The sequence below is a fragment of the Myotis brandtii genome, unplaced genomic scaffold (genome assembly GCF_000412655.1).
Source record: "Myotis brandtii unplaced genomic scaffold, ASM41265v1 scaffold390, whole genome shotgun sequence".
Taxonomy (NCBI): Eukaryota; Metazoa; Chordata; class Mammalia; order Chiroptera; family Vespertilionidae; genus Myotis; species Myotis brandtii.
The window spans coordinates 355,933-370,156 of record NW_005364954.1 but is presented as its reverse complement, the minus strand read 5'-3'; the positions used below and the strand labels follow the sequence as shown (position 1 = coordinate 370,156).

Here is a 14,224-nt window from a genome sequence, read left to right as displayed (position 1 = left end):
CCGGGGCAGGTGTCTGCCTGATGTGGATCCGCCGGGACCGCCGTGGGGCCAGCGGCCTCTTCTTCAGGCGCCCAGTGAGACACCCCCTACCCGCACGGAGGCCTGTCCTCTGCTGAGACAGTGCCACCTGCTGAGATTGATTCTGCACCCCATGCACCTCAGAGCCATCGTCCACTCACTGGGCTCAGAGCCCAGACTCGCCCTGTTCTTTCTTTTTTGTGTTTTTTAAATATGTTTTTATTGATTTCAGAAAGGAAGGGAGAGGGAGAGATAGAAACATCAATGCGAGAGAATCATTGATTGGCTGCCTCTTGCAGGCCCCTTACTGGGGATCGAGTCTGCACCCCGGGCCTGTGCCCTGATCTGGAATGGAACTGCCACCTCCTGGTTCATAGGTCGATGCTCAACCACTGAGCCACACCGGCCAGGCATGACTCTCACTTTTCTATCAGACAGCCTTGAAGTTAGCGGGGCCCCATGAATCGAAGAGCTGGTCCCTTCCCCACAGGGTCACTCCTAGCATCACGTGGCAACCTGTGGTCACTGGGTCGGGCAGACCTAGACCCCGGCCCACGACTGTCCAGCTGTGTCCTCTGGACGAATGCCTCACCCGGGCCCCCTGTCATCTCCTCCCAGGGGCTCCTGGGAGGTCAGTGATTCCTCACGTTCAAGCACTGTGAACGGTAACGTGCATCATCAGAGGACATGGGCCGGGGGGCGAGCAGGCAGGGAGGGGGAAGCAGCGACAGGTCTGAGGCACAGGCCTCCACCCGGGCGGTGGCAGGAGGGACTCACCTGGGAGATCTGCGGGAGGCCGCCACAGTCCGCCATCTGGAAGAGAGGAGGCTGGTTAGTGCGATCGCCCCCGCAGAGGCGATCCACCCTCTGCGAACCGGCTCCAAATGGGCACCGCCCTGCCCGCCGCCTGTGCTGCTGAGGGGGCTGGCGCAGTACAGGTGGCAAACGCCCAGCCCCACCCAGCAAGGCTGCTTTTACTTCTATTGGCCCGGCACTGCCTTTCTTGGCCCGTGACGTGCACCTTCTGATATGCCCATCGATCATTTTACTCTGCTCCCCGAGAACCCGGGGGGCACTGTCCCACCTGAGCGGCAGCAGCTGGGCCAGGTGGAGCTGGCAGAGCTGGCGGAGCTGGCAGAGGCCCTGGCACGCGTGCCCTGCACAGACCCCCTTGGGAAGAGACTGCCAGGCTTGAGACCTCGGCCTCAAGGGGCTCCTGATGGGCCGCCCTTGGGAAACGTGCCCACTCCCCAAGTGGCTACGAAATCACCAAACCTAAAGCCCTGGGCACTTCTTAAAGCCACTCCAGCCACATGTGGCATGTCCCCGGGAGGGGTGATGATGGGCCTGGCCCAGGGGCCCCCAGCAGCAGCGCACAGATGGCTTTGAGGGAAACGGGTCAGAAGGGGTTAGTGAGAGCGGGTGACTCCGGCCCACCCTACAGCCCAGGGTCAAGGTCAGATCCCAAGGGCAATAGACTCCTGGGGTCCCACGGAGGGGTCCTCTCCTCTGACCTCTCACCTTACCAGCCAGCACCCAGGAGAAGTGTGTGAACAGATAATAAATCATTATTTCTATCTTGTCTGACCCCCAGCTTTGCCTAAACCAGGCACAACTCAATTTTTGCAGAAAACCCGGGAGTTTTAAGGGCGCGTGCCAACCCTCCTCACGTTCCCTGTACCTTGAGGAGGGTGGTCTTGGTTGGGTCCAGCTTTGAGTTGCACTCCACCTGGACAAGGAGAGGGAGGAGAAATCTGTTAATTTTCTACTGGAGCCCAAGTCACCTCCTTCTCCCCACTCTTTTTTTTTGCAGTGTTCCCACGGGCACAAAAGAAAGAACGTGGGCTCTGAGATTAAACAGATGTGGCTTTTGCCCAGCCGGCGTGGCTCAGTGTTTGAGCATGGACCTATGAACCAGGAGGTCACGGTTTGATTCCTGGTCGGGGCACATGCCCGGGATGCGGGCTCCATCCCAGCATGGGAAGTGCAGGAGGCCGCCCATCAATGATTCTCTCTCATTGATATTTCTCTCTCTCCTTCTCCCTTCCTCTCTGAAATTATATCTATAAAATAAACCGATGTGGCTTTCAATTCCAGCCCTGCCATCACTAGCTGTGTGACAAGTTACTTAACTTCGTTGAGCCTCAGTCCCCGCATCGATAAAAGGAGGCCGATATAGTTGAGGGGTGGGTAGGAAGACTCCCGAGTATGCAGAAGGTGCTCTAGAAATATTCACTCAGTGACTGGCCTTCTTCAGCCGCCTGAGGCCGGTGAGTCTCTAGGTCGGACACCCCCGTCCCAAACACCATTCTTCATACGCGGCCCCCTGCACCAAGCCGCTCCCTGTCTTCCATGTCCTGGCCCCCCTAACAGCACACGGGCACCGGGCAGAAGGCCAGCTCGTGTCCTGTGATGTTCCAAGTGCCTGCGGGAGAACCTCCTCTCCCCTGATGTGAACAATACACCTCTATGGACGCATCTGACCCTGGGGCAACGACCACAAAGGCATGGGCTCTGTGACATGAACCACGGCGGATGCTGCTCTGCAGTCCCCTGGTGGGAATTACAGGGTGAAATAAGCCGGAAAACCAGGCCTAAGCCCAGCTCCCAGGTGCCCCTTGTCCTGCCAGACAGTCAGGCACCAGCCAGGCCTCCCAAATGGGAGGAAAGCGCCTTGGCCAGGAAGCCAAGTGGAAAACACGCTCATAGAATCAAGCCGGCGGGAGGCAGATGGGCAGGGAGGGGGCCTGGGAGGGGAGGCGGAGGGCCCACGGCCAGGCACCCAGGCTGACAGTCACCAGGGAAAGAGGCTGGTGGCTGGGCCTCTGCCCAAAGGCCAGTGTGGCATTTAGAAGATGTCACCGCCCGGATGGGCAGAGGAAAGGAGAGAGATGGGGAGGGTGTGGATGCTGAATTAAGCACAAAAAACAGTGGTCGGTGTCTACGTACCACAGCATCCACGGCGGGAGAACTGTCCCCAACCACCAGCAACACAGGACACCTGGGGGCAGGGAGAAGTGGGGGAGTTAACACACGATTCATTTAAAGATCCGCACGCTCCCAGGCCTGCCAAGGTCCTCACAGCATTATTTTGTTTTCTCCAGGGCCCTTGGCTCATTTCCCTCCATCCTCTGCTTTGTTCTTAGAATAAAATCGGTCGGTAAGTCATTGACACTTTAGTATGAATTTCACCAGAGAATTTCTATGCTCTGATGTCCTTCTATTTTAAACACCCTCTCCTCAAGGAAGGCTGAGGAGGACGTGGTCAGCAGTCAAGCTCAGAGACACCAAGGACAAAGCTGACGGGGAAATGGCATGTGTCGAGTGCAGGTGTGGGATAACACGGCCCCCTCAAGGAACCAAACAATGACAGTCACTTTCGGGGGGACACAGCTGCTTGTTTCCAAGACTGTCTTCTCCCCCTGGTTTAGGAGGGCACTTAGGGTGGGTCCCGCGCCCCCTTCATCCCCAGGTGCTGTGAGGCAAGGCAGGCACAGTATTCAATGTCAAGTAGGTGCTTAATAAATTCTGTCCGAAGTGCAGTCAGCACTTCTGAGCCCCAAGCTCCACCCTGGGTCTCGGGGCCACCCGGGAGCTGAGCACCTGCACAGGGAGAAGAGTGAGACTGAGCGTGACCAGCCCTTGGGGGGGGCGGGGGGGACACATCGGTTCTCACTGATGGTGATGTCCTGGCACAGGGCAGTCCTGCCAAACTCGGAAAGAAGGCCGTGGGGGCACCTGGGCGCCAAGCAAACCAGACAGAGACGGGGGAGAAAGCAACTCACTGCAGGGTGACCGTGTGCACTCCCGGCATCGGCCGCTCGATCTCCAGGTCCCGCCGGCTACAGAGGGCGGAAGAAAGCACCATTAATTACACCAGCAGGGCCTCCCCATCCACCGGGGAAGCCCTCCCACTGAGCCAAAGCCAGGAGGACCTGCCATGGGCCATTCGAGGAGGAGACAGAGCCCGTGAGCTCACTTCTGGCCCCTCTGAGGGGCCGGGTAGCGCTGGCTCGGCAGGCTGAGCGAGCTCCCCGAGTTCCAGAACTTCGGCTCGCACCCGTGGCCCCGAGCTACCCCTCCTCGAGTTGAGCTCCGGACAGGCACCCAGTTACGGATAAGAGGCCTGCGTCCTTGCCAGAGGCCGTGTGCAGGCGTTACGTATTGTGGCAATGACTCACCCCCTCCCAGCAGCCGCCCTGGATTCCTCCCGTCCCCAGTGCTTTGCTTCTCTCGCAGCTCTCCTCACATCTGTGCCCACATCTGTCCTCACACCTGTCCTCACATCTGTCCTCACACCTGTGCCCACATCTGTCCTCACACCTGTTCCCACACCTGTCCTCACACCTGTCCCCACACCTGTCCCCACACCTGTCCTCACACCTGTCCTCACACCTTCCTCACACCTGTCCTCACACCTGTTCCCACACCTGTCCTCACATCTGTCCCCACACCTGTCCCCACACCTGTCCCCACACCTGTCCTCACACCTTCCTCACACCTGTCCTTTCCTAGGGTCACTATGGGCGCAGGCACGTACTCCCAACCCTGAGGGTGTGACTGGGTCCCACTCATGTCGGCTTCCCCCGGGTCTGGTAGCCCGGCTCCTGGCCTAGCGCTCAGCACTCCAGGAGACACCTGGCTAAGGACACCCCGTCCTGTTGCTCCATGTGCTCAAATTCAGGGGCTGCCTCTCCTACAGTTACTACAGCTCCCTCTGCCTCCCCCCACGCTCCAGCCCTACGGAGGGAGCCCGGCAGGCATGGCCGCAGCCCCCGTACCTGTTGTAGGCGTTGATGAACAGGTGCAGGTTGCCCGGGTTCATGTCATTAAGGATGTGCTGGCGGTAGGTGTGCACCACCTCCACGTTGTTCTGCATTTCCTCCTGCAACGAGAGGCGACGTGTCCGTCACGGACCCCGCGGTCGGGGGCGGGCTCCCCTCCTCGCCATTCTCCAGTCACTCAAGCAGCAGGTGAAGGCCATGCTGCCTGGGGCCCGGGAAGCATCGGGGCCGTGGCCGCCACACACACATGCAGCCTGTGGTCAGACAGGCGAAGCGCGGCCTCCCTCCGGGCTCAGCACTTAGAGTTCGGACTCGAAGTCAGTCCTCCTGGGCTTGGGGCTTGACTCTTCAGGGGTTCAGAACAAGCCGCCACCCCAAGATGTGCCTCAGGGGGGTGCACGTTACTCTTTCCCTGGGGACTCGGGAAAGAAACGTCCGCGCCCCCTGCTTAACTATCTAGAGCAGTGATGGCAAACCTTTTGAGCTCGGCGTGCCAGCATTTTGAAAAACCCTAACTTAACTCTGGTGCCGTGTCACATAAAGAAATTTTTTGATATTTGCAACCATAGTAAAACAAAGACTTATATTTTTGATATTTATTTTATATATTTAAATGCCATTTAACAAAGAAAAATCAACCAAAAAAAAATGAGTTCGCGTGTCACCTCTGACACGCGTGTCATAGGTTCGCCATCACTGGTCTATAGGCGTTCACACCACCAGCCTGGCCCACGGCAAGAGCCGCCACCAGGAATAGCCTTTCCGAGGGTGTGGGGGGTCCAACGACTAACAGCCCAACACGCGCTCTCCCTCCGGAGCCCCGACGTGCACCGCCTCAGCCTGAGCTCAGAAGGTCAAACGCACCCCCATCCCTCCTCCGTCTCTGACTCTCCCGTACGCGCGGATTCCCGCACCGAGGTCTGCAGTTACACCTGGTCATGTTCTCTCACTAAAGCGTCTCACGTCTATCTGGTGAGTAGATCAGCCCAGAGAACCGTGCAGGGAGGAGAGAACGGCTCCCTTCCTCACACCGCATCGCTGCCCGTCTCAGGAAGCGTGCCCTAGCCTCTGGGCCTTGGTGCTCTCAGAAAAGGGGGGATTAATGTGACCCACGTCTCCAGGTGGTTGATCTGACGGGGGCTGTTCACTTCGGAAAGGCCTTTGGAAACTGGACCCATCAATGCAACGATTCCCAAGGATTGTTTTTAATGGTGACGATTTTCACGCTTGCAAAACAGAAGCAGCTCACGCAGGGGGGAGGTGCAGAAGGGACACTTGATTCCCACGGGGCCAGCGGAGCCTCGCAGAGGCGGGCCTCGGCCTCCCCGCTCCCGGGCCCCTTTCTGAATGTGACGTTGGACAAACACATTTGGAGCTGCCTCTGGTTCTCATTTGGGCAACAGCAGACGGGGTAGGTCTCACCGAATGGCCTGATGCGATTAGAGGCGGCCCGAGCCCGAGTGGGAGGAAGGGGGCCGATGTCAAGCCCGAGCTGTTGTCAAAACTGCCCTCGAGCATTTAAGCGACAAAGAGGCCAACTGGCTGTTCAAAGAGAGGATCAGCCCAAGAACCTGGAGAACTGACCGAGTCCAGGCCCCTACTCACCTTCCCGAAGAGGTGGGACACCACCATGTCCGGAAGGGCCTGGGTCCATCCAGAGATCTGGGGAGGACAACAGGGGGATTAGGAGGAAGGCATTGCAGGGGCGAGACAGGCCAGCCCAACCCCATACCCTCGGGGATCCAGCACTCTGTCTGAGGATGTGCCAGGGACGGGAACTGGTCACAGCCTCTGGTTACCTTCCAGACCTGCAGCCCCCAGAAGGCAGGGCCCGGCTCTCCACCCATCGCTCTTCTCGGAGCCCGGGCGCAGAAGGTGCACGCACAGCTGTGCTGAACGCACCCGCCTGCTCCCAGCTTTCCCTGCGCTGAGCACACCAGTCGTCAGCAGGAAGGACCCCGTGCATTTGCTCTCAATACAGGCTCCCCGAGTCCACACCTCAGATCTGCTGAGCTCATCCTCCACATTGTCCCTAAGCCACGTGCCTCCCTCCGAATATACTGCAGTTACTAAAGAAATCAATGACCTTCTTTCTATCTCTCTAACAACAGTGCTAGGCTAGGTACACAGGAGGAGCTCCATAAATGCTAGATATACAGTGGGAGCTCCATAAATGTCAGGCATACAGCAGGCGATCCATAAAATCTAGGCACACAGAAGGAGCTCCATAAATGCTATGCATACAGCAGGAGATCCATAAATGCTAGATATACAGTGGGAACTCCATAAATGCTATGCATACAGCAGGAGATCCATAAACGCTAGGCACACAGCACAAGCTCCATAAATGCTAGGCACACAGCAGTTGATCCATAAATGCTAGGCACACAGCAGGCGATCCATAAATGCTAGGCATATCACAGGGGCTCCCTAAGTGCTAGACAGACAGCAGCAGCTCCATAAATGCGTGCTGACTACCAGGGCCCCACTGTGTAAATGCTATGCATACAGCAGGAGATCCATAAATGCTAGGCACACAGCACAAGCTCCATAAATGCTAGGCATACAGCAGGAGATCCATAAATGCTAGGCATATCACAGGGGCTCCCTAAGTGCTAGACAGACAGCAGCAGCTCCATAAATGCGTGCTGACTACCAGGGCCCCACTGTGTGGCCCAGGGCAGCTGCAAAGCCTCTGGACCTCAGACTGCCAATCGGTAGCTGGGGCTGCCAGGAACTTCAAAGTGCCCGGCCACGATGAGGATTGTGGGAGCGGCCGCACATGTCACAGGATCTGACCCCAGTGCCTGACTTACAGTAGACCTCTGATGTAGATCTTTTTTCTCCAGGGCTGGGGTCAAAAAGGAAGGATATGGTGCAGATATTAAAACCCCACAAACATTCCTCAGGCTGCACGCAGCCAATGGCTGATGTCCCCAGCCCTCTACGTCTGGCTCAGAGCAGTTACCCAGGAGCCAAACTGGCTGAGTAGAATGTCACTTCCTTTGCTGGAAAATAAAATAAAAAACAGGGAGTGTGTTCCGCTCCCAAATGTCACGCAGGCCGGAGGGAAGGGCTCCCGCCTGCTGGCCCAGTGCTCCAGGGAGAAATGCAGTATCAGGCTGGCCGGCCAGGACGCGGTGGGAGGAGGGGGAGGCGCACGACCCCTTTCATCTTCCTGTCCCTGCCGGCCACCCCAACATTGGCAAAAATACACGGTCAAAATGAGACGCCAGGATCACCCCTGGTTAAAAGGCTCTGTCCTGCTTCAATTAGAACGGTTTCCCCATCTCCTTGGCAAATACAGGGGCTTTTATGAAAAAAACAATCATCATTTTTAAATAAACAAGGAACCCTAGGCCACCAGCCAGAGCAGAGCTTCCCGAGACAATGAGGGCCCCCCGTGTCCAGGAAGGGACGTGCCCAGCCCTTCTATGCCCAGCCCGGCGGCACTGGGGTGGGGGTGGGCCTTGGACACCTGCTGCCTGGGAGCTGTGAGCGCAGCCCTGGGGAGGAGGCGGGGAGGCCCAGGGCTCTCCAGTCAGCCAGTTCTCTTTCTGCACAGCCTCCTTACCCACGGGGAGCCTCAGTTTCCCCCTCTGTGAACGGCATGACAGCCCCACCTCCTGAAGGTCCCAGGAGGATTCAACAGGCCAGGCACACATAGCAACAGGGAGCAGAACTAGCACCTGGTAACCATCCAGGGGCGGGGCCCTTTCCCTGCCAAGGGCCACTGGGATATGCATAGCGTCATTCACAGGCCACACAAAATTATTAACTTAAAAACTAGCCTGCGATACAGGGTCCAACATTTCATTAACTCACCCCTGATGCCTTGGCAGGGCCCGACCAAATGATTTCGGGGGCCTTACAGGGCCGGTGGGCTGGAGGTTCCCCACCCCTGCTACATGCTAGCTAATTATTATTGTCGTCACACTGAGTGGCATAGTGTCAGTACCAAACGCACATCTTTTTCATTAGGAATAGGAGGGTCCTGGGCTGAGAGGTGTTGGTCTTGCTCATCTTTCCATTCTCAGCATTTTGAGAAAAGCCCAGCCGATTCTCAGTCCCCGGCAAAGACTCCTACCCAGACGATGCTGGTCCGAGCCGGCCCGGGGACCCTGACCCTGCTGGCTTGGCCTGCACTGTCTACGGGTGCCCGATGGCAGATGTCTGGGGTCATGCACTGTTCTAAGCAAAGCAGAGGAACCTGCTCTCTTTCTGGGGGTGGGGAGTCGCAGGAAAGGGTGCCACTAGGCGGGGTCTCAGTCCCACAATCCCCGGGGCCGGGGTGAGGGCTCCCAGTCCCTGCGTTTCGGGACCCCACCGGCCCGGCCCAGGCTCACCTTGGAGGCCGCCCAGTCCATCCAGCCCTCGGCACAGGGGTTCACGTTGATGAGCACCAGGCCCTCCACCATCTCGGGGTTGTTCAGCTGCAATTCAGACACGAGGTGAGAGACAGCCCGGCAACCTGAGACAGCGTGAACTTCACACGTCAAAGCAGAGAGGGAGCAGGACTGGGAGAGGGTTCGCGTGGCCCCAGGGCACATGCTGCTCTCAGAGGCTCCAGCCCCCAAGGAGGCGCATAAGGGGACCTGCCACAGCCGGCTGCTGAGTGAGCAAAGCCGATGATGGAAGAATACGACTAGGATGGCAGGTCAGTGCAGGAAAAAGCTCTCACACACACACACACACACAAACACGCACACCGCACACATGTACGTGCACACAAACACACACACATGCACGCACATCACACACACGTGAGTGAGCAAAGCCGATGATGGAAGAATACGACTAGGCTGGCAGGTCAGTGCAGAAAAAAGCTCACACACACACACACACACACACCGTATACATGTACGTGCACACAAACTCACACACACATGCACGTGCACACACACACACACATGCATGCACACCGCACACACATGCACAACTCTGGACCACACAACTATGGTTCTCCCTTGGGAAATGGAATGATGGGTCATTTATTTTTCCCTCTGGGGATTTTTGATGCTTGTCCAATTTTCCTCCTTCACCTTGAATTAATTTTACTTAAAACATAATTTTTTAGAAATGCCCAAGAACTCACAGCAAATCGAGTGAGGATGTAGGCGCCAGCCCCGGTCCCCATGCCAATGACGCTCTTCACCCTGGAAGCAGAAATTAAAAGCTGATGTCACGGAAGATGTGAGCGCCAGGAGCCCTGAGCACCCTCACGCCCTCCCCCACGCCCTGTCCCCGGGGAACCTCGTCTCCCCCAGGGTCTGTCCGGGTTGCCACTGAGGAAGGCTAGCAGGCGAGACAACATGGGGACCGCTGGCCTGCTGGGCCCTCCAGACCTGAGATGCATCACGCCTTATGGACTCCCAGAAGGCCGTGACCTTGAAGGACTGGTCCCACTTCCCCCCTTCTCTCCTGACCGCCCGGCATTTACGGGAAGACCTTCCCGCTTCTTCCCGCTCCTAAGCTTTATTTTGGATTCGAAAACTTGGCATGAAAATAAACCGGGCAAGAAGTCTGAGGTGTCATCATCACACCAAAGGCTCACGTAAGAAGGAAATGAGCATTGGTGGAAGAAGGGCCTGGAGAGAGAGGAGCTAAGGGCTCAGGCAACCCAGAACGTTCCATTGGAAAGAGAAAACAATGAAAGAAGAGAAAGCAGGAAAGGATGGGGGGTGCCTGGCATCAGGTGATGTCATCACTCAAGGAGAAAAGCCCCGCTCGCAGGAAGCAGTGGGAATAAAGAGGAAGCGGAAATCAGCGAGGACAGTGAGCCAAGTGCATTTCTCCCCTGAGCTTTAAACTGCAGCCTGGCCCAGCTGGCGTGGCCCAGTGGTTGAGCATCGACCTATGAGCAGGAGGTCATGGTTCGATCCCCAGTGTGGGGCGTGCAGGAGGCAGCCCATGATTCCCTCTCATCATTGGTGTTTCTATCTCTCTCTTCCTCTCCCTTCCTCTCTAACATCAATAAAAATATATTTAAACTGCAGCCTATGTCGGGGTCAGGCCAGATGGAGGCTAGAGGAAAAGCAGGTGCGGGAAGCCGCTCTCCCTGCAGGCTGGGGTGGAGGAAGTGGGGGGCGGGGGGGAGCGGATCCCTCACTCTTACCCAAACTGGTGGAGGACTCCCGGCAGCATCTCGGCCAGCTGATCCATGGACGGGTACATGTACCTTGGGAGAAGCCACACAGAGGAGTTAGCGAGAGCCCAGACCCTGAGGAAATTAACAATGTCAACAGGAACAGGCTGGAATGGGAGGGACCATGGGCAACCTGGCCCAGGTGTGCCGACGCCCCACAGCGCCCCACTGTGGCCCTCACTGCGAACACCCCTCAGGGTACACAACCTTTTCTGATGAGCAAGAATGTCTCCATCCCTCTTTCTCAACCTTCCTCTTTGTAAAGTAAGCCTTTACGAGTGCTTCCTGTGTGCCAGGCCCCACCCCAAGCATTTGGTGAGCTTTGTAAGCTCGATTAATCCCTGCGACAACTCGATGGGGTTGCTATGCTCTCCCCCCATATAAAGATTATAACTGTCACTGAGGCTTGGCTCCACGGAAGAGTATATATTTTATCGCAATAAAAAAATGAAGAGCCAGTCTAGCGCCTCCCCCACCACCTGCTTCCACCCTGCAAGGCTTTCCTCCCCCTCCTGGGGCACGAGGCTCCCCACTCACCCCAAGGGGAAGGACGCCGCGCTGTCCTGCTGGCCAGGGGCGTCCACGTGGCAGACGGCGAAGTGCTGGGTGATCTCCTGCATGTCCTCAGAGTTGAAGAGGGGGTTGTAGCAGGTTTTGTCTGCGTGGGGGGCGAGGGGGGACAGGAGAGGGGTGAGTGAGGATGGAATGAGCTGGCTTGCTCCCTGCAAAGCGCGTGCATGTTTGCTTGTTTCGCTCCTATTCAGCAGAAGGAAATGGACTCACAGCAAGGACGCCCATCTTTTGTTCCCCTGTCCCACTTTCCTGTGGTGATAAAAGGAAAGAACAGGCCACGGCAAGGGAGTGCGTGGGGAGGTGGAGACAGTCCATAAACCGTACTGTACCCCCTGGTGGATGATCTTCCAGTTTAACCCCAGAAGGGGCCTCCTGCTTCTTCCCAGTCACTCATGGCCATCATGGCCCCAGCAGGAGGGGGGGGGGGTTACTCCACTGACATTGTCTTTCTCCCTGGGTTCCCTAAACTCTCACATCGGGGACACAGGAGCTTTTCAAACAGGGAGGAGGAGCATAGGCGATAAAGCACAGACCTCCCACTTCCTATATGACTGTGGATGAGTCTCCTAACAGTTGAGAGTCTGAAGCACAGATGGCCAGTTTTTCTTCCTGGGCACACAGCTGGACTACATTTCCCAGCCTCCCTTGTAATTAGAGGCGGTCACGTGATCGGGTTCTGGCCAATAGCCTGTGATGCTTGCTGCTTCCCTGGAACACCTGCTCCCCAATCCTCTGGGTTTCTCTCTCTTCTGTCATCTGCCTGCCAGATGCAGAGGAGCCAGCAGAGGCCTCTGGGGCTCTGGGGGATGGCAGAGCCGCAGCTGGAAGGAGCCTGGGTCCCCGAACCACCACGTGGAAGGGGCCACAGCGAACGCCCACTGACTTGTTAAATGAGGGAGGAATATCGTATATGGGATGAAGCCGCAGAAGTTCTGGGTCTTTTGCTACAGCTGTTGGCTTACTCTACCCCTGAGCCTCTCTAAAACGGGGTGCATCACACCACATGCAGTTCCATCCCCTCACCGGGGTGCGGTGAACGGAGGTGACCTCTATCAAAGTACCTAGCAAGCAGCTGACACATAATGGCCCCGGGGGACACCCGGGAAGAAGTGAGGTAAGAGACGTGAGGGTGAAGAACATCAATGGTTTTCAGGGACTGACACCAGCTCCAGCCTCAAGGGTATGAATAAACTGTAGGGGGAGGTACATTAGGCCGTCTGTCAATCAAAAATCGAGCAAGTGTTCGGCTTGCCACGTGCAAGTTTACAGAGATGACTGGGCCAGGACGGCCTGCAAGTGCCTTCCGAACCATCACAGGGCGTTAACACACCGCCATCTGCGTCACGTTAACACAGAGTCGCTCTATTCTGCGTCATGGCCATGCCCGTCTGTGGAACATGGGGAACCCAGAGGGGTAACATCTTGGAAATTCAGTCTAAACATTCACAGCCGAGTATTCACAAGGGCCAAGACGAGGAAGCAACGATGTCCACAACTGAAGAGTGGGCAACAAACGCCGCCTCTCCGCACAATGGACAGTCACTCGGCAAAAGACACAGCGTCCTGGCATGTGCTACGTGGATGAGCCGTGAAAACAGCGTGCAAGGAGCCGGTCACGGAAGACCACGTGTTGTGTGACTCCATTGTTCTAAAATGACAGCACGGGCAGATGCTTCCAGACAGGAAGTAGACAGTGGTGGCCAGGGGCTGGGGGTGTTGGAAATTGGGGTGAAAGGTAAGACAACAGGATTTTTTTTTTTGGAGTAATACTGTGCATAAATGGATTGTGATGATGGTTGCACAACTCTTCAAACACTGAAAACCATTGTATTCTTCATTAAAAGAGGTCACTGTCACACAGATGGACGGTGGGGGGCTCCCTGAGTTCCCAGCAGCTCCTGGCACACAGACAACTCCGGGCCTCTGGGCACTGCATTCTAGAATCTTCTAGTCTGTGGCAAGAGTTCTTCCCAGAATAGCTCCGGGAAGGCCCAGCAAGAGGGAGGCAGCCGGGCTCCCTGCCACCCGCCCTTCCTAGCCCCCCGCCCCGACCTGGGCGGGAGCGGCCCTCTGGCAGTACAGGGCCCAGAACGTACGGTTCATGCCAATGTCGTGGTAGGTGAGGATGACGGGCCGGCTTCCCTTGGGGGTCCCGCACAGCGTGACGTGGATGGAGCCATGCAGAGTCTCGATGTCCTGCTCCTGGGGAAAGACAGCAGGCGGAGGGGTTGTCATGCGGGGCGTGCAGGTCGGCGTGGCTTAAACCGGACGGGACACCAGAGTCCCGGCCTAGAACACGGCTTCTGAGGACGCGGCCAGGGCCTTGCCTTTGGTCAGGAGAGCACTGGGCTTCAGGCGGCAAAGCGAGGTCCAGAGAGCCCTGCCCAAGGGTCAGGGAGGGAGGGGGAGGGGCAGTAGCCAATGGAGAGCAAGAGGTTTAACCCGCGAGGGGCTGCGGGGCTGGGCTGAGGGGACCAGGTAGGCTCCCATCCTGTGGAAGCCATGGCTGTCCATCTGAGGGACATGGGGAAGGAAGGAAGGAAGAAAGGAAGGGAGGGAGGGAGGGAGGGATTAATCCCAATTCCCAGGCTCCCCCCCACCAGAGCAGGAAAGGGCATCTCTGTTTTTAACAAGAACCCTCTTTCTTCAAGTCCCAGGCAGAGTGACGGGCTCCCTGGGCCGCCCTGTGAGGCCCCAAGGCAGG

The 14,224-nt window shown here is 57.1% G+C and overlaps 1 protein-coding gene across 1 annotated transcript in view; it reads right to left on the bottom strand.

Moving 5' to 3' along the window:
- The window catches only part of NDRG1 (N-myc downstream regulated 1), a 56,905-nt gene that overhangs the window by 20,955 nt on the left and 21,726 nt on the right, over window positions 1-14,224 (bottom strand). The window contains exons 4-14 of the mRNA XM_014544982.1: window positions 13,617-13,722; window positions 11,485-11,605; window positions 10,918-10,980; window positions 9,898-9,958; window positions 9,149-9,235; window positions 6,408-6,464; window positions 4,800-4,903; window positions 3,804-3,860; window positions 2,968-3,019; window positions 1,700-1,747; window positions 796-831 (exon numbers count right to left, since the gene is read on the bottom strand). Coding sequence (XP_014400468.1) covers window positions 796-831; window positions 1,700-1,747; window positions 2,968-3,019; window positions 3,804-3,860; window positions 4,800-4,903; window positions 6,408-6,464; window positions 9,149-9,235; window positions 9,898-9,958; window positions 10,918-10,980; window positions 11,485-11,605; window positions 13,617-13,722 — 792 coding nt within the window. The remainder of the gene's footprint in view (window positions 1-795; window positions 832-1,699; window positions 1,748-2,967; window positions 3,020-3,803; window positions 3,861-4,799; window positions 4,904-6,407; window positions 6,465-9,148; window positions 9,236-9,897; window positions 9,959-10,917; window positions 10,981-11,484; window positions 11,606-13,616; window positions 13,723-14,224) is intronic.